Raw genomic sequence first — 23,287 nt, 5'->3', positions numbered from 1 at the left:
TGTGCTATATGCAGACACATTTATTGAAACAAGAAACCACAACAACATTTTCTTAGTCAACACATTCCTTGCCTTGCCACAGAGGATTAACATATATAAAGGGTGGTATATCCCAGAATGTCAGAAGTGAAGTCGATTCCAGGGCTGAAATTTATCTTTTATTTCCTTTCCTGCTTCCTATGCTGGCAAGTGTTCCTGAAATTTGTAACTCCTATTTGGAAGTTTGAACTAAAAATAGTCAAGATCTATCTAAAACTTCATCAACTTATATGCTTTATATCTAAAAATTTCTGTAAACTAATTCTCTCTTCCCTCAATGAATGTGTTTATCTGCAATGCAAGACAGTAATAACAGCAAAATCTCTATAGAAAGTCAGAATTAGTAGAGGTCCCACTAGAATAAAATTATTTATATAAATGTTTAGACAATCTTGCATTCTGACAGAGACTTTACAGTGATTTCCTTATAATTTCGGGATATTTTTGCTTTTTCACATTGAATTCCGTTGTGTAAATAAACTACGAACTTTCTGCACAAGACTAAGATTAACGAGCGAAGTCATCTGATCATCTGCCCAGTAAAGCAGTGATTGAATGGAAGGTGTCATTTCCTCTGGCATAAGCTAAATATACTTTATGAGAAACAAAAGGACTCATGTGCTACCAAATGGCCACACAAAATATTTTGGATGTTATACGCCCACTAATTAATAAATTCTATATGAACTCCCATTAAAGAAAATTAAAGAACTTCCCTATGAAATGTATTTGGCTACAAACAAATAGCAGGTAATATTGTTGCTACTTGATTAACTTTGTGGATGTTTATTAATCTAATAAAATTAATAGATTTATTTGTATGTAAGAAGGCTCCTGGAAAGTACGTAGCTACTTATAAACTAAAAATAAGTAATATTTTTTTCAAAAGAGGAGGAAGAATTGAGTATGTGTAAGACAATGAAAATAAACTGCAAGTGTTGATTTAAACTTTCATCTCTTCTGCAGACTCCTAGCTGTGAAATACCACAGCTAGTGCAATGCTGGTTTGCACTGTAGGCTTTGTTTAGTCCCGAGGTCAGAGATATTGAAAGGAAGGGAGAGAAAGAAAAATTAATCTGATAAGGGCATTGTCATTTCTAATCGGACTGATGGGAAACTGTGATACAGAGTTGAAGAGGCAACATAGAGTGAGTTACTGTGAAGTGATGAACTACCTGAAAGCTGAAGCAATCAAATAGATAGCTCTCACATATAAAAATTACTGTTGCATCCTTATTCATCAGTGGTTTTGCACAAGTCTCTCATGCTCGGTCCCTTCCATGAGCAAGTAAAGCACTCCGAGACATTTAGTCAGATTAAAACTTAACAGGAAGATTCAGCCATTGATGTGGCTGCTTCTCACTTTGCAGAATTAATCTCTTGTTGCTGAGCAGAAGAATAAACATTTCAAAGCTTTAACATGAGAAATTCAAAAATTACAAAAGATAGTAATGCTCAATACTACATTCCCATGTGGCATTTGCAGTCTTCTCTGCCCAATGGCTGCAGTTATAACCTGCTGTAATGGAACCGAAGGTGGTATCACTCTTGTGAATGATAACACTGAAACCTTTTTTCAGTATTGTTTCACATAGTCTGATGGCTGAAAACCTGGGAAATCAAAATTTTTGACTCCTAGTGCAGAAAGCATAGTAGACATTTATACAAACAGGAATTACACCTGTCTTCTTGTTCATTTGGAGACCATAAAAATCATATTATAAAGATTCAATAACAAAAAGCCTACCTTTGAGTAACTGATTCATGTACTATTCAAATATATTTGATTCAAACATATTCAAATGATATGACAAGATTCTCATGGTATCCCAGGGAATTCAGGAGAAAAGTCTTGAAAACATACCATCCACTCACATAATTTGAAGAAATACCTTCTGATCTGGTACTGAAAATGCTAAAGTCTTTCCAAAATGCTGAGTGGAGTCCTTTTAATTTAATGGTACTTGGAGATACCCAAAATTTTGCAGGATTGCCTGCTAGCAAATGCAGCAGTCAGGTATCAGATTTGTGTGGTCACATATGCATTCAACTTTCCCAGGCCTTACATGATTATATTCCCATGTATCAAATTTGCTTAACCCAGAATGAAGAGTAAACATATTGCTAGAGATGAAGAAAAGTACAGTAGTTTTAGAAAAATTTATTTAATTATAAGTTGTATATATAGTTAAAATTGTAGATTTTCAACAATTAAGTTATCCACTGATAAGATCCTCCCACAGAGGAGTTCAAGGGATTTAAAATACAACCTTCCATGTAAATAGCTTATTGAATTTTATTGAATGGAGAGATGGATCGGTATACATCCAAGATGAATGTACCCTGACACTAATGGTGAACCAGATCCATTTATAGATGTCAGAAAAAAAGAACACATGTAACTTTCAAGCCTAGATTAACCTCACTTATAAACCTGTAATACACAGAATGTGTATAATCAAGTCTTTTACTTGATTACACTGGGTCTAGTATCATAAAACATTTATACTCAAATAATACCTCTTTGGAAAGCATTTTCAAGAGTCATCCAGTTTTCCTAAGACATTACATTTGCCAAATCTGCAAAAAGGTCTCTGATCAATGTGGAATGCTGTATTACCTAAAGATATAGCCAAATCAAGTAACAGTACTTCAGATACAGTATACATCACTTTACAAAAACAGTGATTTATGGAGTATTCAGACAAAAAACTGATTTCATTTTGCTGAATTACATTTATTGCTCACTTACTAGGAGTGTTCTATTCTGCAGTTTACAGGATGATTAAACTATTTGCCCAGCTCTGGAATAAGTTTTTCCAAACTTTTCAAAAAGAACGATCGATGGTAACACTGTTTGAAAGTCCTAGAAAAATAAGAACACAACAACAAAAAACATTAAGTTTATCTTCAATAACTTTAGCTCTTGCTTTTTAAAATATCTTAGATCTATAAATATTGCCTTCCAGTCAAATTTCACTGTTCAAATCAAAATGTAAATTATAAAAAAATATGTATATATGAAATATATATTTTACATAGTATGTACATTATTTTGGAGAAGAAATCAGGAATTCACTGATTGAATGGCAAGCTGTACATAACTATAAGCAATGTGAACACTTCCTGTCCTACAAGCTAAATTTTAAAGATTAGCTGAATCATGGTATTCAAAATTATATCCTGAGTTCTGCCCTGGGAACCACTTAACCTAAAGACAGCAAGATATCCTAGCAATATTTCATTTTTTTCTATCATGGTAAAAAAAAATCATAGATATTAAATCAGCTCAAGGATAAAGATTAAAAAATAATATATATTAAATAAGTATTGATGCCACCATATTGATTTATAGTAGAAAACACACAGGCAGGCTGATTCCTGAGCATTTTTTATCCAAAAGCTCTTTGACCTTTTGAACATATTTCATGAATAATTTGAAAAGTTTGGTTTTCTTTTAAAAACAGGATGATTTGATTTTTTTTTTTTTGAGAGAGGTGACATGAAGCAGACTAACCATTCTCTGGATATTTTTTATTTCACTGAATGCTATAAACAAGTAAAGCAACCATGACTTCAGGCAAGCTCCATACAGATACAGACATGGTCTATCTAATTTTTATCTGCACTGCAGATTGCCAGACTTTTAACCACATCATTTCTTACATCTCATAACTTAACATTTTTTTATGATTCCTCAGTCAAGTGCAAAAACAGCAAGTTATATTTATACGTTCAATATTAACTACTCTCTGTATGTTACAAAGTGAGCACTACCCAATTCTTAACTCTTCACAGATTTAATTTTTAATGTTACTCTATGACTTGAGCTTCTCAATTTCCTACAGACTGAAAGAGCCTATTTGCACGTTTTATTAATATACTTTAAGAATGAATAGTATTTTCATTGTATTTCTGTCATCACAAGCACCTTACTGATGCAGGAAAAGTAATCTATATAATTATTATAGGAAGTATTATATCTTCTGCATAAGTGTAACTTCCTTCTAAACATAAAAGTTATATTTCATTCAGTAAAATTACTGGAATAATATTGTTGACAAGAATGGAATAAATACTTTAAAAGAAAGCTTTAGTTGCAAAGAAGACAAGCAGATATTATAGTTATAATTTAGGATTATTCGGTAATTCAGAGCAGAATTCGCTATTCTTTATTTTGTGAACAGGAAATATATTTTTAATATTCACACAGTACAATTAGGTGCAGTTTAATAGATCAGTAAAAAGAAGCAGAGAACCTGGGGGGAGATGGGGAAACCAGTAAAAGGTGTACACCCCCGACATCAGGATAAAATCAGGAATGGCAAGCCTGAGCATTGGAGAAGTCTTCATTTGCTAGAGCAGACGGCTTTTGCCATTAGGATGCCTGGCCAAACAAAAACAATTGGCTGCCAAAATTAGCTCCTTGGGACGATTTAGGAGCCTTTGAAGTAAACAGTTTTTTTGAGCTGGAACTAAGCCCAGGTCCAGCTTCAAACTCAAATTAAAATGACAAAGAGGAAATTTTCAGTGCCACACGCCCCCTCAGTGTAAGATTACTTTGGGTTGGCAGCTGTACTGTTTATCTTGTTATTTAAAGCTATTTCACAAGATACTCACAACTGAGCATTTAAACAACTGGCTTCGATTATGACGACAGCGGTTATGTTTGACTACATTTAGGAAACATCACACAGACTGGCGGGTAAATAAATTGTTGCTGGCTGAACAGTTAGGCCAATTAAAGAAGTTTACAATGAATACTGGATAAATGTTGCACGATATGCACACAAAATACAAATATATATTTTATGGGGGAAAATAACCCTATTTATTTCTTTGTTTATTTAAAGATACAGATTCTAATCAGCTTTCAGTGATGTTATAAACTAAGGCTTAAAATGCCACTTAGCCTTTCAAGATCTGCCTCATGGTGCTGAAGAGAGTCCATCCCACTATATCATTGTAGAAGCAATAGAGGGAAAAGAATCAGAAGCCAGGATCTTCTGTTTCTCTAAATTGGTGGTAAAATATAGTTTGGAGATCTTTAGTTAAAGGACTGCAAGGCCCTGTTGGTTGATTCTGACGAACTGATGTACCTAGCCCTGCCAGGATCATCCGAATTCAAGATAATTGCTGCATAGCATAGAAGGTATGTATAGGTATGTCCTTCATACTAGGTATGTAGTCAAAAGGACTAGGGATGTCCTTTTGAAACTGCAAGAACCAAAAGTGTTAGTAGATTCAAACAGGCTTGATCAGCTTTACTTTCATCCTGCCAATCCCTTGTTTGTAGCTGGAATGAATTAGTTTACAAATATGAATTCTCACATACCTTTGAGACTGACTGTACACTTTCTCAGTCTCAAGATCATAGGAGCATAAGGTGAGCTTTATGGAATTCTCTGCCACACATTCTTAAATTGTACCATGTAATGCTGAGGATCAGAAGACCTGTAATTCTCAGTGCCTGAGACCTATTTTTAGCAGACCAAGACCAAGTTAATATATCACTTCCTTTTTAAACTTGTCAAACTTTGACTCCTTTCACTCTAGTAAATTGTAAGTGACTGTAGTCCAACTGACAGAGTTTAACAAGACCTAGGGACCCCTTCAATGTATTTGACTACTTGACTGTCATGTGCGCTCATCAGTCCTGGACAATGGAGTCAAAAAAAGGTAACATGAAGCTACCAAACACAGATTTGTCTTGATCTGAACACTATGATATCATAGATTAGACTTGTCAAAAAATCCTTAATAAATGCTCACCGTTTGGAATGTTTGGAATGTTTGGAATGTTTCCCTTATCGGTTAGAATTCCCTTACAGGTTAGAAGCAGTAAGTGAAGTGGTTTACCGATCAGGAATATAATCTCCATAAGGAAGAATATTCTTTCTGTACTGGTGATTCGGTCCCCTTCTGAGCCAACTCAAACAATCACAGGAGACACTGTGTAATTGCATGATTCCCACTGTGCTAGGCAAATGGTAAACCATTCTGTTCAAGGCTTGGATCTCACAAAAACCTTTTTGCAGAAAAACAATGGGCTCTTGCTCCAACAGAGAACTCCATTTGTAGGTAATTTCTCTAAAAATCAACAGCAGAAGGAATAACTGAAATAACTGAAAAGTGGGCACAGCTACTCGAATCCTCATGCTACTGCAGAGTGAAAATAGAGAATAAACCACACTTTTTCTTAGCTTGAAACTAATATCTACAGATACATATCAAGATTTTACATGATTTGATATAAAATTCTGCATAAAAAACCCTGGTCTGGTTATGTCCTTACTATATGAAAAAGACACTGTGCATCTCCTCGTCCTTCCTAAGCTGGGCACAGATACGCACCTCCTCCGATAAGCAGGCTGCACTCCCAGGTGCTGTTGTATAGCCACAGGCCACAACCCCTTATGTTTAATGGCAAGTGTTCCTATTAAAGTAGCCTTATGATCCTACTGCTTGTAACGGTAAAATTAGAGTTTTAAACTGAGCTGTCATCATAAGCCTCCTGACCTATTAATAGCCACAGAGGTCTCTAGGAAGGAAGCAAACCAGAAATGGCAAGGTGCTGTACAAGTAAAATGTTGATCCAGCTAACTTTTACTCTTAGCAAATTTATCAATACTGGTTAACAATACTTCCAACTAGTAGAGGGCCTTCTGACATGATAAAACGAGTGTAACAACCCATTCTGTCAATACAACACAAATGTCATTTCAAGTGCTCAAAACCCACTAAGCTACCCTAAAAAAGATTGATTTATCTGCTCCAGTGTTTCTTTGGGGCAAACTTTTCTCACAACTGAAACCAATTAGTGGGCCTGGCACTTGTAGTGCAGAATGTAGGTCAGCATCAAGTAATAAAAAAGTATTGACTTTTCTCTGTCTGTAAGCAGCATGAAAGGGGTGCCATGGCCTTGTCGTATATGAAAAGAGCTCCATTAATTTCACTTATTTCAACCAGGGCTGTCAAATACTAATGCTTCTATTGCACTTTTCACACAAAGTACATTGACACCAATCCTGGCCCCAGTGAAACAAGTTTACAATATTTCAGTCAGTGAAAGGGGCACAATAATTTTTAATTCCCAGTTGTACATTTAGCCTCCTCAAGCAGCATTGCCCATAAGACCTATTGAGAGATTTAAGCTGGGACATTAATAATGGCTACACACTTCTTCCCATGGGCAACAGAGCCTATTTCTTGGGTACAGCTTCAACAGCTAATTAGCTGGAAAGTTCAGGGCACGGTTGTGTGCCGTGACTCTGTTTTTGTGGTTGGTGGGCACAGACTGCCAATTCTGCTGTCCGATATGGACTAATGTCCAAAAATCAGGAATAGGTCTTCTATGACTTAAGGCTACAAAAACGAAAAGCTAATGTTGTAACAAATTGGGTCAACTGGCTCCTTCAAATAAGAGATAATAACAAAAGCCTGGATCATGCCTTAGGGGCTGGATCTCATTGTGTCAACGTAGACGTATTGACTTGCAGGGAGACACGTGCCTAACTGCTGTTCCACTGCACTGAAGTGGCCACCTGACCACTGCTGTGGTGAAGGGGGCAGAATTTTGCCTTTGCCTGTACAGCTTGCCAACACGGAGCCATCATGTCCTCTTTGGACTGTCACCAGTTCTTAATGCTCTATGTTTTGTTCATTTGGGTAAATGCAAGGAATGAAAACTTTATGAGCTTCTACATAATATGGAACAACATATCACTCACCAAACTGGCCTAAAGTATTACAATCCAGCTCCATCTCTTATCTGCAATTTCCCTCCTTAACTGGCTGCTTTTTTTTTCGCAAGTGAAGTTTACGGTTCTTTTACGGCTCTGAGTGCGATGTCTAACTCATTTTCTAATTACCTCCTGCCAATGAAAACAACTTCAACAACAATAAAACTCTGATCTAAAAAGACTAGCTGATGATGGTAGAACGCAATTTTCTACTTCATTTAATGACTTTGGAAGTGCAAATCTTACCCTTTGAATCAACTTGTCATTAGATCTTAAAATAAAATGATATTGTACAGCCATCATAAAAGACAACTTTATAATCTTCTGTGTTACTCTTACATCAGGCAACATTTTTCTGCTTGTTAGTTTTACTCCTTTGTTGACAGAAAGTATATGATAATGTGTTGTGAAAAAATCAAGAAATTATGTTCACAGTAGGAAGTCTAACAACATTATTCTAATATATTATCTTTCAAAGAGAAACAGAAAACATTAATTGCTGTTTAATTTATGCAACAAGCATTTCATTATTATTATTATACTTAAATTTTCATGGAACTTTACAACTGTCACTTATTCTTACATATTCCATCTTTTGAAATCATAAATAAGGAAATCAAACTCAAACAGTGTGTGCTAGAAATTATGAACAATTTTTAATTACAACTCATGAATTTGAAAAAAACACTAATATAATTACATAGGTCTTGATATCTACTGTAGGATGTGTCCAGTATGAATAGCAAAGGACTTTGTGCTCCTCTGAAATAAGCTAACATGGAAGTTATAGTTTTATTGCTCATTTTATCCACTATTCTGAGAAGTAAGTTCTCGGCTGCTAATCTGTGCTGACTGAAGTTTGCTCTCTTAGCTCAGCTGCCAGGCCATGCTAGTTGGCATTTTGGAGATAACTGGCTAAAATTCCACCTCTAAACCATCCTGTCCTTCTCACCTGTACAAGGTAGGAGAGGATGTTTTGAAAGGAGCCTACTGCTGCCTTTATGTGGTCACTTTTCAGGTACTTTGTAACATATTAAGAGCAAGTAGCAATGTTAAAAGTAGAGTTTGAAGAAAGTTACAGTGCATGCAGTACCACAATTTATTCAGTGCTATTGTCATGGGAAAACAACATCACCCAAATTCATGCCTAATATCTGCATTTCAACCAAAATTGCCAAAGATAATATTCTACCTTTTGTACTAATATAGCCTTTTTTAACAAGCAAATTAAATTAAGAAAGCAATGTGAATTTTCTCACAAGCTATTTCATACTTGGATACCCTTGAACTTTACTGAATTTGGGCTAAAAAACAAATGTGCAGTTGAAATAGTTCAATTCGCATTCAGAATCCCAAGAGGTGTATATTTCCTATTGTCATTAAATTATCATCATTAAATTTCTTGTAGGTTATTTTTTAAAAAAGTATTTTTGAAATAGGGAAGCAGATGCTTGGCTTCAGTTATCTAAGATATATGTGTCATTTTGTCAAATATGAAAACATGTTGATGAGTAATATATAAAGCTTTCATGAAGGTATTAAATCTGACAGGGAACTATTCCTAATATTACAATTCTCTGTACAGAAAAGTATAAGGAGTTTTAAAGCTTCTGATGAAAAGTAAAGGACACTTTTTTTTAAATCACTGCCTGTATATTTAAATGGACTCCTTTGTCCTGTCCATCACACACTTTCTGCCAGCAACAGGATGCGTACTAGAAAATAATGCATTTAGGGATAAGTTCATTTATGCCATTTATAAACTGACCCTTTCTTTCATTGTCTAATCTGTTCAACCATAACATTTTCTTTCCAGCAGAAAATAATCTGGAGCCAAGTGTTCACTGCCAAGATAAACTTAGAACCACTTTTAACCTGCTGGACTACAGCCAGAAAAGGTTTGATTTGCCAAGATCAAGTTGCAGTTATCTCTAACTTGCCAAAATAGTGCCACAGTGAGTTAAGGAGAAAAAAACTGAATTGAAATCCTCATCTGAAAATATTTTCTTTAATCTTATAGGCCTAAATTATACCTTTCTGAACAAAAGTTGAAACAATTCATGCCAATAAAAGATGTATGTTGATTGCACTGTAGTTGGCATATGCAACTAAAATAGTACTGTGATTTCATCTGGTCTAACATGGTTCTGAATCATGCTTGCCAAAACTCACTACTTTCTGTGATGAACTTCCTAGATTTGTGCATGAAAGGAGAGCAGCTAATGTTGTCTACCTCAATTCTAGAAAGGCTTTTGACACTATCTCCCACAAAATCCTGGTATTCAAGTTAATGCATTATAGTCTAGATTGGCATACTACTTGATAGGTGAAAAACTGGTTGGAGCACAAAGGGCAATGATTAATAGTTTGTACTCTAAGTGGAAACAAGTTACAAGTTTCCTCAGCAGTTATCTTAGGACTTATTCTTCTTAATATCTTCATCAGTGACCTGGAGCTGGAGGTGGAAGGCACCCTCATCAAGTTTACGGACAACACCAAACTAAGGGGTGTCATCGATGCGGATAAGAACTGGGCTATCTATCATTCGGAGTGACCTAGACATGCTAGAAGAATGGCTTGACAGAAACCTCACAAAATTCAGTAAGGACAAAGGCACCTGCCATAGAATAACCCCTGCAGCAACACAGGCTGGAGACTGATAGGACAGGTAGCAGCTCTGCAGAAAAGAACTTGGTGATACTGGTGGAAATGAAAGCTAAAAATATACTGTATGAACAGAAGCACAACCAGTAGATTGAAAGAAGTAACAATCCCCTCCCTCTCTAGCTGGTGCTTGCTGGACAACATCTGGAATAGAATATCTGCTTCTGGATGCATAGTATGAGATAGGTGTTGATAAGCTCAAGAAAGTACAGAACAAGGCCACCACAGCATTTTAAAACAGCATCAATTTAATTTGATAATTTTAATGAGTTTTCTTATTTTATGATGTTTAATTAGCATTTGAAACTAATGAAAAAGAAAAGTTCAATAGGTCACAAAGTACCGCCATTTTAAGTAGCAGGTTTTGTACGTAAGTACACATGAGGCAGTAAACACAGAAACATGCACTGTAACAGCTAAAGTACTAAAAATTAACTTAAATAACTACTAAGAATTAAAAAGAAAACAGACTTTTTCTAGTCCTTTGTTATATAGACCTTTGTTTTATATAAATTTGCCATTAACTTCAATAAAGAGAAACTTTAGCTTTTCCTTCGATTTTATCTGTCAGAATATCTTTCATCATTTTAGTATAGTTTGTGAGTTTTTCCAGTACAAACATGCCTTAGAAGAATTGAAGAATAAGATAGTTTGCCTTTTTTTATATGAAGTCCAGAATCACTGTTTTTGCATGTCAAAATACCACAGCTATGTATACTGTACTTTTCTTCCCATCTCCCTCCTCAAGGCATCAGACATGCCTGAAAACCTTGATAAATTGAAAGGAGACCAAACGCTATTTAAAAAAAAAAAAAGTTTAAAATGATAATCTTTTATAGTAAAAGTGAGAGAAGAGATAGACCATCGCTAGATCAGAAGTTGCTACTCAAATGACATTTTTCTTGAGACTGTCTCCTCTTTGTTTGTTTAATTAGATTTATTTTCAACTTCTAATTTTCTGATTTATCTAAATACACCAAAAGGATGCTATCCATTTAGCTTAAAAAAAAAGTATAATTACAACATCAATTTCTGAGAAGGATCTTTAGAAAACTTCCAATTGCTAGGAATTTAGGACAAATTATGCAAGTATAGGTAAAAGATGAATAAACTAAGTAATGATAGAGCAAAGTAAACATGTTTTCACACTATTCCTGTGTACATTTTGTCCCATCATAGAATAGCAAATCCTAGTACTTTTACTCAGAAGATAAGGATCCAAAGTCTCCTCAAGGGTGATAGAAAGTCCAAACAGTTGCTTTGTAGAAGACTAGTTCCAAATCCAGCATATTTGACTTTAGAGCTCCTCTAAAAATAATGCAGTTATAGAAATAAGGAAAGCATTATTGAAATTTTATTAATATACCTTTAGAATAGACTGAAATGATAGAACTGAAGAAGGCCTTTGCTATTTTGCAGGCAGCTACTCTGAAGATCAGCTAAGAGCAGAAAAGCGATTCATCTCCTAGCCAGGGACCACAAGTGCTCTCACTAATCAATAGGAACCGCAACAATAGCCTTTTAGGCTAATACTTATTGCTGCTACCCTAGTCTTTCATCTATATATAACATTTTTATTTGATGAATATTTATATAGCAACATATCTTCTCTGTGTATGTTGTTTTTCTTCATTTATCAGTAGTATATTAACTTATTCTCCTGTTCAAATCCAGCAACTCTTTGGTACAGTACAGAAATAGCACCTGCATCACAGAGTATTCACTCATCTGCCACAGATTTGTTTTGGCAATGGCATGAAGCTAGTTCAGTCAAACTGCAGCTGATTAAGAAATGTTAAGGAAAGGTTTGATATTTATAGCTAAACACTATTTCAGCTTCATTAATGTTCAAAAAAAATGAAACGGATTAGGTGTATTAGCACAAATAATTTCAGTGATTTTGCTGAAGTAAAATCATGCTGCCTTGGCTTTGATATGAAAACATGTCTATATGTGCATATATATATATATATATATAAGCAACAACTTGTTCTGACATATTATATGGCAGCTCATAAGCAAAGGTTTATTTCATTTTTCAATTGGATAATTTCCAAATCAAATTCTATACTCTATGTATATGTCCAGGAAATAATTTTGCTTTAGACTTCCTTTAACATCTATACCTTTCATATCTATGCATCTTTGCATCTTCAATGTACAGGAGAATGCTGTTACATTTTTTAAATGAGCAGGAACTAGGAATTTTTACAATATTTTATATGCTAATTTATTCATTGATGGTGAAGCAGCAATCACTTATTCTGTAAAGTTTCGTATACTTCTCTGAGGACTTTGAATTTGACCTGAAGTGTTGAAATTCTTTAAACAGTAACACATCTTGGTCTTCTTGCTGCCTAAGGTTTGGCCATCTGCAAAAACTACAAATCAAGCCAAACACTGAATGATATACTGAGGACTGCAATCCACTACGAAATAAGCTAAGACCAAAACATTCATTTCATTTAGGTCCTTCAGTGGCATTTGAACCACCCAGCCCACAAACCATGTCTCATGAGATTGCAGCTTACATCCAGCTCACAGTAATAATGATTCATATACATATATGGTATATGCTTTATTGCTACCTTTAGCTGGATTAAAAGCCATATATCTTTTCTTTTTTTTTCTGCTTCTTTTATTATCTTTCTAGCATTTGATCAGCTGACAGAGGCAATAATGAAATATTTTCTTTTATAAACTGGAGCTTATAACTTCCATCCCAAGAATGCAATATTTCAAAAAATAGTCTAAGCTTTAGAGAAAAAAAACAACTACAGAAACAGCATTAAAAATGCCAAGTACTGGGCAGAAGCAATTCTGGATCAGTTTAAAAAAGTGATTGATGAAACTCTAATTTGAGCTGAAGGAACAGTTTCACAACAAGCTGTGACCATTCCACACACTTCATTAGCTGCCATAATTAGCCTGGTGTTTCAATTTGTTAGAACTGGTGGGGACAATTTTACTCAGAATGCAAACATCAAAAAACAGAGTCCCTTAGACTTCAGAAGGGGCTGATGAGAAGCTTTTCTAGTTTCTGTTAACTAAAAGATTAATTACAGCTGATGGGAGGCTGTACTCTGATTGTCACTCTGTCTATGTGCATTACTTTTAGCATTAGAAGAAAGACATGGCTGAGACTGCACTGCTCAATCAAGCAGCTTCACATCAGTTTACAAAGTCTATTAATATACAGTATTTTTATTGTCTGACTTTTTCTCTTATTTTCCAGGATTGAGACTCTCATATTGAACCAGTTATACTCTGAAAGAGCATTCAGTTGCTAATGTTAAAAAATGTTTCTTATGCTGCTGTGTGCACCACAGCCTTTATGTCTTAACCCGTGCGCCTTAGCTGCTATTATCTCTGTACATTACCTCAAAGCTTGTAGGGTAATTTAAATGGAAGTGAAGCCTCAATTTAAAGTTCAAAGGTTATTCCTGACTAACTCCAAAAATCTCCAGAATAGTATAAAGATATATTAATATAACCATATTAATGGTTATATTCAAAAATATTCAAAAATAACTCCTTATGTGGATATGCCTTTAAACTTTTTGGCATATTTTATCCTGATATCAAAGATTGGAAAGTGCAAAGGATAAGAAAGAATATAGTTTCTTATCTCTGCCATAGTGGCATATCACTCTAATCTGCATTTGAAAGGGCATATTGAAACCAGCTCTTCATTATATTAAAGGAATAAACAGTGAAGCATGTTCCAAAGTGAATATCATCTTAGTACATAAAAGAGAGTGAGTTTAAAGTTAATTCACGGTCTAAATTTCAAACAGCAGTAGTGCACATTTGCATCAAATCATTAAGGTAATTGTCTGTATAACTTACCAGTTCTCATTCATTCCTACAGAAGTGCACATAACTACATTTTACTATGATTTTTCCTGCCTAGGAAACATAGGTTACTCCAAAATTTTACTTCATCCAAGTTTTACTGCTAAGGCTGCTACTGCTAACCAAGTTAGCCTGCTCTCTGAAACGGTCATCAAACACGAAAATCTTGCAGCCTCTCCCTCAGCTCAGGCATACGCCTGGCACATTCTAGAATCCGTTCAGAATAACTACCGGTACCACCAACACGAGAAAGTGGACAAACTATTATAGAAATGATTCAATCATAATGGATCAGTGCAGTGAAATATTTAATTGAACCATAATGTTAAGATGTGACATTCTGTAGTTCTAAGTGTTTCTGTTGCAAGAAATGGCCACCATATATGCCTGTGATCTTAGTTTTCAATTTGTAAACCCTGTAGGAATGTATAGTTAGAAATGAGTTAAAGGGCATTGAAAAATGTCTACTTTTCTTTGTAAATTGATAACAATATTCTTCCTAGAATATTATTTTCCCCAAAAGTAGCATTTTGCTACATATTGGTTATATTAATCCTGGTCCACATAATCATTTGATGTAAATTAGCTTAGCTCCATTGACATATCTTAACCACACAAATAAGAGGCATTTTTGAACAATTATATTAACTATGTGATTCTTATAGGATTAAGAAGAGCTTTGTTAGTTTCATTTCAACTCTGTTTAACCAGCATAATCAAGCTAAAGGTAAATATGAAATAATAAGAAGCCTGTTCTTGCAGATATGTTTTATGAAAAAAAGCCACTGACATCAATAGCAAGCTTTGGAAATTCAATAATGGAAAATTGAGCTGAATTGAAATATAATTTGTTTGGTGAGCATTGAAACAATTCTCCTTAATTCAAGGAATGCCGAGCAACTCATTCAAAACGGCCACCAAAATGAAAAGACTTCCCTAAATAGGGACTTTCCTATTTAGCATAAGGATTTCTCTTTCCAATGAAGGAAACTAAATCAAAATAGTTAATACTTTTAAGTTAATACTGTTTTGAGGTGCAACTTCATTAAGCACTACAGGTTCCCACTCAACTGATGATTTTTTTTTCTCTTTTCCATTAAAAGCTCTGCCACAAATTATCGTAAGCAGGTGCTCTAGGCAGGTACTGAAGGGATTGGGCAAAATATATCTAAAGTATTTATGCTTATACAAGAGTCTTTAAAACATTCAAATAACTCAATGGAATTTATTTAGAAAAATAAAATAATACATCATATTCCCCTCCAGGAAATATCAGCTAAAATTAACTCTTACTAACAAGTAAGTTTTTCTTTTTATGCTACTAACATACAGACATACAATTTGCATTACTGTATAAGGAAGGTAGGCAAAGCAAAGCATTTATCATCCAGCAGACAAATGCCACTGGATTGCTAGTTATACCATATAATAAGTACCATCTAATTCTCTCTCTCCAATCAATTTATTCTTCAAAGTCCTGCATCATCATCGAGGGACAGCATTTTCCCATTGAGAAATTACGAAACTGAAAAATCACATTTTACAAAATATTCGACTAGTTGCTGAAAATCCCGTACAAATAACATTCAGTATATAAACTCTGACCCGAGGTATGTAAACATACCAGTCTGTGTCACGTATGCATGTGCATATGTCATAATATGATTTACTGAAATACGAGGGCAGCAGCTTCCTAGAATCTCATTTGAAGGAAATCACCATCAAACAGAAGAGACTAGCTGGCTGTGTCTTTATACTGGCTGAGCTGGGCCTGGAATTCTCTGCCTCTGGTGACAGAGATGGAAACTACATAATTTATATAACCAACAATTATTGCCTGCTCTAATGGTTACACGATACAGTGTGAAAAAGCCAATAATGTTGACTACAATCCAATTTCTACTGTTCCACCAAAAGTAGAAGTGTGTTGGTGGCAAACTACATATACTCTTTTTTCCTAGACCAAGAAAAGGCATAACAATCAGAAATATTTGAACTTGATACCTGACTAATGATGGCAGTACTGTGCAAGTGATATCCACTCAATAGTTTCTAATTATTTAATTATTTTCTGCTATTAATTGAATTACACAATTCAAAACAATCAGCTAGCATGACTGTTTTGGAGGAAGCTCATAATCATCAACTCATACATGTAGAAATTTTCCTAAAATTATATTAAGCTGGCCTGTTGAACTTGAAAGGCATATTTTATCCCAATCAATGCATAAAAGTAAAATTATCCATAACTAAGGCATGTTTCTCTGCTGTACAGTTCAGCTGTAATGATCCCCACACACTGCACTTGCACATCAATTATGATAATCATAATCACGGTCGTTAAGCTGAATGTTCATTATTATCAGGATGCTGGTGACAGCAGATTCAATCATCAGGTGCAATGGGCAGGCAGTCACAGTCCCACCCAAGTTTCTGCAGATAGCGTTGTGCCACATTAAATCTATGATGTGTTCCACATCCCACTCCATTCCAAAAGCTGTAGACGGTAAAGGTCAACTTTATGTTCTGTGCAATATGCTTAGGTTCTCTAAATTAATTCTTTGCAGTACTGGATATTTTTATGCTTTGTAGATAATAAAATTCTGTTTAGGGCCAAAATGGCTCTGCAAATAATGAAACAGGGATGCAGCCATACTGTAATTCATCTCTAATAAGGCATCAGAGGAAAGAATCTATCAGCAAAGAACACCTTAAAATATCACTAATTTTGCAAATAAGAAATCATTATATGCTGTCATTAAGTAAGTTTTCTTAAATGCATATGCAAACCAATACTGATTAAGGGCTATAAGCTATCATTTCTGCTTCAATAAATATGAACATATGTGAGTGTTTTGACAAGTGAAAGATTATGGCTAGTACATTTGATGCTGTGACTGTCTACACAGGATCTACTACTACACAGGACCTATTACTCTAAATTAAAGTCATAGTTAAGTGGTAGACATCTGTTAGTCTGATACTTCTCACATAAATTTTATCTAAGTTATTCAAGGTATCTAGCAGTAGGATTTATTTAAATTTCTGAAACAAAAAAGCTTGTGTATTTTTACAGTAGTTGATAGGTTGGTAAATTAAGTCAGTCATTTGATTTCCATTAGAAGTATAGTATTTCCATTTCCTAACTTGTGCATTTTAATGAAGAATTGGCATCCAGAAGTTTTTCCTTTCACTTACTAACTTCTTCGAATATAAACAGAATATGATAAAAATGAGAATAATGAGATGAAAAGATGAATTAGTAACTTTTCTCATACATTTTCGGTATTTATGTTCAAAAGAAGGCTATGCTAATATCCTTACATTTTTTAGAAGATTATATAATGCACATATGAATATTTTTGTGACCTGAATTAAAATACATACATATAAACAAAAAACCTAAAGAGTTTGAAATTAGGATGTTCTCATGAAAATACACAGGGAAAGCTTTTAATGCATAATTAAAAAAAAAAAACGTCACATCAGTTCAGAGGGGCCTCTGACCCAGTCACCACTGAACTTTCAAGGAGAGCTTTTCCTCTAGTTTGTATGATCAATAATGATAAGCCAAATTTCTCTAGTTATGCTACTGAAGAAGCTGAATATATGCCCTGGCAGGGTGTTTGGCCATTCAGGTTGTAACAGAAATTGCATTAATGTAAATGTCATGCCTTGAGAAACAAAACAACAGTTTCAACAAAAGTTTCATAGATATAAAGTATTAAGCAAAAAATCTAATTGCCTTGGGTAATATTTTAATGGAGCTTATTAGTATAAGATAATCCTGGCACAGTTTTGATTTACACAAAACTGTAATACATTTGTGAAATGACACAAAGTGTTCTTTCAAATGTGAGTTATGAAAATATGATTTTGCACCTGTCTGTATACGACCTCTACCATTAAAATGTGGCAAAGAGGTGGAGCTTTTAGTTTCTGTGCTGGTAATGATGACCCATAAAAGCAGCAGGTAGGTCAAAGATAGCTCTTTTCTCCTCTTATCTCTCTGTTTGGGTAAGTGGCTCCTAATTGAAGCTTCATATTGATTTAGAATTGGAATTGGAAACCTGGATGTCATGTTGGGTTAATGAATACAGCTATTCACCTCCAGAGATTTAGCTTGAAACCTATCGGAGATCACAAGTGAGTTTGGTGGTCTCAGCTAAGCCCATGATTTAAATGCTATCCAATAGCCTTAATTTTTTTTGACATCTTGATCTGAGTCTGATCAAGAACAAGGAATGGAAAAGGAGTCTTTCTGGCATAAAATGGGAAACATCAAGAAATCTTTAAGATTATCTTATATTACTTGTTTATACTTTCATTGGACTGCAGCCAATGATACTCTCCAATCTTTTTGGATTGCATGTTGATTTTTTTGGCTTTATTTGCAACACAATTTATTTAAAATAGCTAAGTTCTGATCTTAAAAAAAAACACTTCTCAAACTAATATTCTTTGTAATTTGTTATATATTTACAAGGACAAGCTGATTTAATGGAAATAACTTATTATACCTTAAAGTGATTATGATCATTAATACAAAAAAAAAAAAAAAAAAGCAAATATATACACCATCTCATGTTAGAACATGATTTTGGCTATTTTTAATCCTCTTTCACTGATTCCACACTAGTGTATCATGCTGAAGACATTCATCTCTTATCTTGAAATTCCATAGAAAAAGAACTGAATCTGTTTTAGCAGGAGGAGGTACATGATATCTTTTCTTTCTCTGTTCTAATGTAAACTCAGCATGAAGTTCAGAACCGTTTTCTTCCTGATGCTGTCAAGAACCTAGAAAAACAGCTGAAAAGCAGTATTTCAATTGTCTTTTTTCCATTTTGTGCTTTTTGAATTACGCTTTACAAGATGGAACCTTTTAAGCTTTCAAAACCCTATACAGTAGTAGATACCTTCCACTGAATAAAATTTATATAACATTGAAAGCTCTGAGAAATATCACCCCTTTGTAATATAACACAAATAAAAGAAATGTGAGAGGCAGCTGGCAAATCAATCCACTTAATGATCATATCATAAAACAAATATTACATTACTCATCATTAATTTTTAGAATTTTTCAAAAAATATAAGAACACAATTGGTTATTTTTTTCCTCCAGTTTGTGACATAATTTTCTGAACGAAGTCATTGCTAAATATGTCCTATGCCCTAAATTAGGAAAGGTAACACAGAAACAAGAAATCTTTTGTAGGCATCATCTAACCAAGGATAGACTGAAGCCGGCTCTCAGAACCTTCTCTAGCAAATGGGAGAGGTGTTGAATGTCCTCAGATTTAACTTACCAGAAAGATGATCGAGGAATCTTGCTCTCATTGAATCAACTCTAATTATGTGATTTAGCACATGACGTAGCATTCAGTGATCTCTGGATCAGTCCCAGATTCACTTTGTTCTAATACAGTAACAGTCTAAAAAACTAACAGACTTTTAACTTTTGCAGTGACTTACCTTGTCTGTTATCCACTTTTTAGGCTGTACTTCTCGGAAATGTTTAATTCCATAAGTTTCTTCGCCATAGTTATCTGACCTAAGAATTGATGGGTCATACTTCTCATTTTTATGATATGAAGAAAATGGCAAAAATCTGAAATTTGAGAATATTTAAATATTAGTGTTAGTCTACTCCGAATGCGATAGGATTGATGAAATCATAGGTATCCATGCTACAGGATATGACAATGACATTTTTTCCTGCTATTTACCACTAATTCTTAAATATTCTTCTACTGTATGGTGGAAGGATTACTGCAATTCCTCTTCTAGCTATTTTTAATGAATTTTGAACAAAAAGCCATAAAGTTACAGCAGGATAAAATGCATACTTGTTGCATAAAGATATAACATTGCATTACCAGGTGATTTCTGTGGCTGCCCTACCTGCTGGCGTGGTGGAGAGAGGAAGTGACCAGAACTCAACTTGCTGTGATCTCCTTTGGCTCTAGGACTGCATGTAGACACCTCAAGTCTAAACTGGCAATGAAATCTGTGCCATCTGTCAGTGGCTGGCAGGTACCACACAGAAGTAGAGAGCTAACTCCTGGAGAACCTCACAGCCACCTTACAGGTGGTTCACTCCAAATGGCACCCCACGCCCAGCCTAATCCTCATGGCTCTGTGAGGAGGGAAATATTTCAAGGGCATCATCTCAGTCCCATCTAGGTTTGCCAGAGATTTATAAGAGCAAATATGTGTGTTTTAATATAAACTATATTCTGGTGAACAACATTTATCATTGCTGGTATTCTAAAAAGACAATGGGTGATCTTTATTCGAAAGGTGGAGTATGAGGTTGAAAAATGATTAGACAGTAGAATTAGAAATATGTTTCAGAAGTTGAAAACATTATTTTAACTGCCACAACAGGTGTTAACAACTAAAAGATTTTTCTACCTGAAATATCTTCAGAGTCATGAGTCTCTGTGAAAGTCAGTCAAAAAAATTAATAGAAAAATGGGAATAAAGAAAGAAAAAGAAAAGCTTAGCTTTAGTCTCTCAGTTGATAAGCAAATTCATAAAAAGTTTTATTTGCACTTATCAAAACATTGGCAATTGTTTAGCTTTTAATTTCCCCTTTTAATAAATTATATGACTTCCTTTACTCTTCCCGCAAAAACGTATTTTAGAATCATAGGATGTATTCTGCAACCTATATCAATTTATTCTATCGAGTATCACTAACAAATGTTATACAAAGTTAGCAAACGAAACCACTGAGTTAGCACACTTTTAAATTACACAAAACCAGAGTAACGTGTATATTCGTGGGGAAGGACACTCTCAGATAAAATGGATTACAGTACTTGTAATGCTAATTTGCACATGGGATGGACATCACACACACACACGCACACACGCACGCAGATTAATGTGGCCCCAGTGTCCCAGAGAATACATCGAAGGTGCTGTGAGCCGGCTGCTCCACTTGAAGTTTTTATCACTTCTGAATTGCATTTTAATAGTACATTTTTCTTCTGTTCGGACATGAAAGAAAATTGGCTTTCTCAGGGGACTAGATAACTGAGAAGACAAGGCTAGAAGTTTAGGGATTTGACTATATATGCATAGAATTTAGTTAAGCCGTAACATTCACAATTCAGTACGAATACTGTTTCGGTAAAATGTATACACAAAACAGCAAAACATTTTCATGACAAAGGGAGAAGGCAAAGTGAAAGAAAATAATAATAAACAGAGTTTATTCTTGAAATTTGCTTTTCAGGGTTTCATTTTACTACAAATCAGTTCAACTTTGTGTTTTTGACATAATGTTCAAAATAGTCTATATTCCAACATTTTATATATATATATATATATTTATATAGAACCTATATTATAATACTTTAAGATGCAACGAACAGTATCATATGCATGCAGGTTGGCATAAATTTAATCTTCTGCAGTTTACTGTATAGCTTCTTTAACATGATAAACCAGAATATGTGCCATGTAGCTTTGAATGTGTGTCTAGGCCTGAGGGGCAGGTGAGGGAAGGTAGGTAAAGCAACCATTAATTTTTGAGAGAGAATACTGAAAACTAAAATCGTTAAAAATGAAATAAAAAACATTACAAAAATATAACAGTGTAGCATAGTATAAAATTATCTAAAACTCTTTTTTTCTGCTTATCTCAACAGTTCTGCTATCCAAACCAGGCAACCACATCCTTACAGGAATAGTGATCCATACACAAGAGAACCATATGCTCACAAATTCAATGTCTGCTTAAATCAAGGAAGAATCTTCATTACTCTATATGCACAAGTATTTAGAAAAGAACACCAAAACATTTTGTATTAAATAGGCTAACCAAATTAATGAGTCTGTATTAAAAAAATCGCTATACCTCAACAACAATAAAAGTAAAAAAACTAAACAGTAAAAAATACTTTAATAATAGAACCGTGTTTGTGGCTTTATATTTACATCTGATGGAGAGCTTTTCCCAAAATTAAAGACAATGTGCTCTGCATGTGATAAAGTGTGATGGCAGAAAACTAAATCCAGAAAATGGTATGATGTTACTAAAAATTTCCCAAGTGTAGATTTGAGGAGTCTTATACAAGAAGCTCACTCCTGTGGGATTCACCAAATGGTAATGATTTAGTGGGAGGTGAACTGCCTCCCCCCTTACCCTAACCAGTTCAGAAGTTTACATAAGAGACATGCCAAAGAACACATTCAAGGCAGCATGAAAGAATTGGAACTGAGAAGCCACATATTAAAAAGAGTAATGTTATATACACATTTTGAGCGAAGATGAAGACCAAAGCTGGCAGTATCTCTGGTTGTGAAGACCAGCTGTACTTTTGCCAGGTCCACAGTAGGCTGAATGAAGCTAATTAGAGTAAAAAGTCATAGAAATCTTGACTTGGTAGGCAATCTGGGAGCTCACAAGTGTGATTTGTATATACTTAACCCTTGAAAAACACCTTAGATACCTGCTGTTAAAGGTAAAACAGAGATTGTTTTCTCCCTCCCTTCATTCATTCTGTCCTACCCTCGCCCCCGTCCTTGCTACTATTAATTGTATTGTCCATCCCTTCTTTCCCCTATCTTTTGGCTCCCTCATTCTCTTTCCTCCTACAACTTCTCACCTATCATTTTTTCTTATCTGTTCTTGCTCTTCTATTCTATTATCTCTCCTGTGACAGGAGATGGAAGAGGCCTCTTAGGTTCAGAAGGCTTTCCAGGTGGCCTGACAGAGATGATAGAAGGAGCACTAGGTACTAAGGCACCTGGTGCCTATGGCAGTGTGAGAGGAACAAGACAGCTTCCTCACCTTAAAGGAGACCATGAACAGATGAGTCCTAACAAACACTCCTTTCCCATCTGGCAGCCATGATTCTTTTATTTTATTTTATTTTATTTTATTTTATTTTATTTTATTTTATTTTATTTTATTTTATTTTATTTTATTTCCTCTAAATAAATCATGTAATGAATTTTGAGCTTTAAAA

At 34.6% G+C, this 23,287-nt stretch overlaps 1 protein-coding gene across 1 annotated transcript in view; it reads right to left on the bottom strand.

Moving 5' to 3' along the window:
• Positions 1–2,630: 2,630 nt before the first annotated feature.
• The window catches only part of SPATA17 (spermatogenesis associated 17), a 78,514-nt gene continuing 57,857 nt past the window's right edge, over positions 2,631–23,287 (bottom strand). Inside the window, exons 9-10 of the mRNA XM_088532204.1 lie at positions 19,779–19,914; positions 2,631–2,905 (exon numbers count right to left, since the gene is read on the bottom strand). Coding sequence (XP_088388330.1) covers positions 2,825–2,905; positions 19,779–19,914 — 217 coding nt within the window. The 3' untranslated portion in view covers positions 2,631–2,824. The remainder of the gene's footprint in view (positions 2,906–19,778; positions 19,915–23,287) is intronic.

Source organism: Tinamus guttatus, unplaced genomic scaffold (assembly GCF_059628265.1).
Source record: "Tinamus guttatus ecotype Peru unplaced genomic scaffold, ASM5962826v1 Tinamus_guttatus_pri_ptg000033l, whole genome shotgun sequence".
NCBI lineage: Eukaryota > Metazoa > Chordata > Aves > Tinamiformes > Tinamidae > Tinamus > Tinamus guttatus.
Note: the sequence above shows the minus strand (reverse complement) of the source record. Positions and strands in the feature narration are given on the sequence as shown.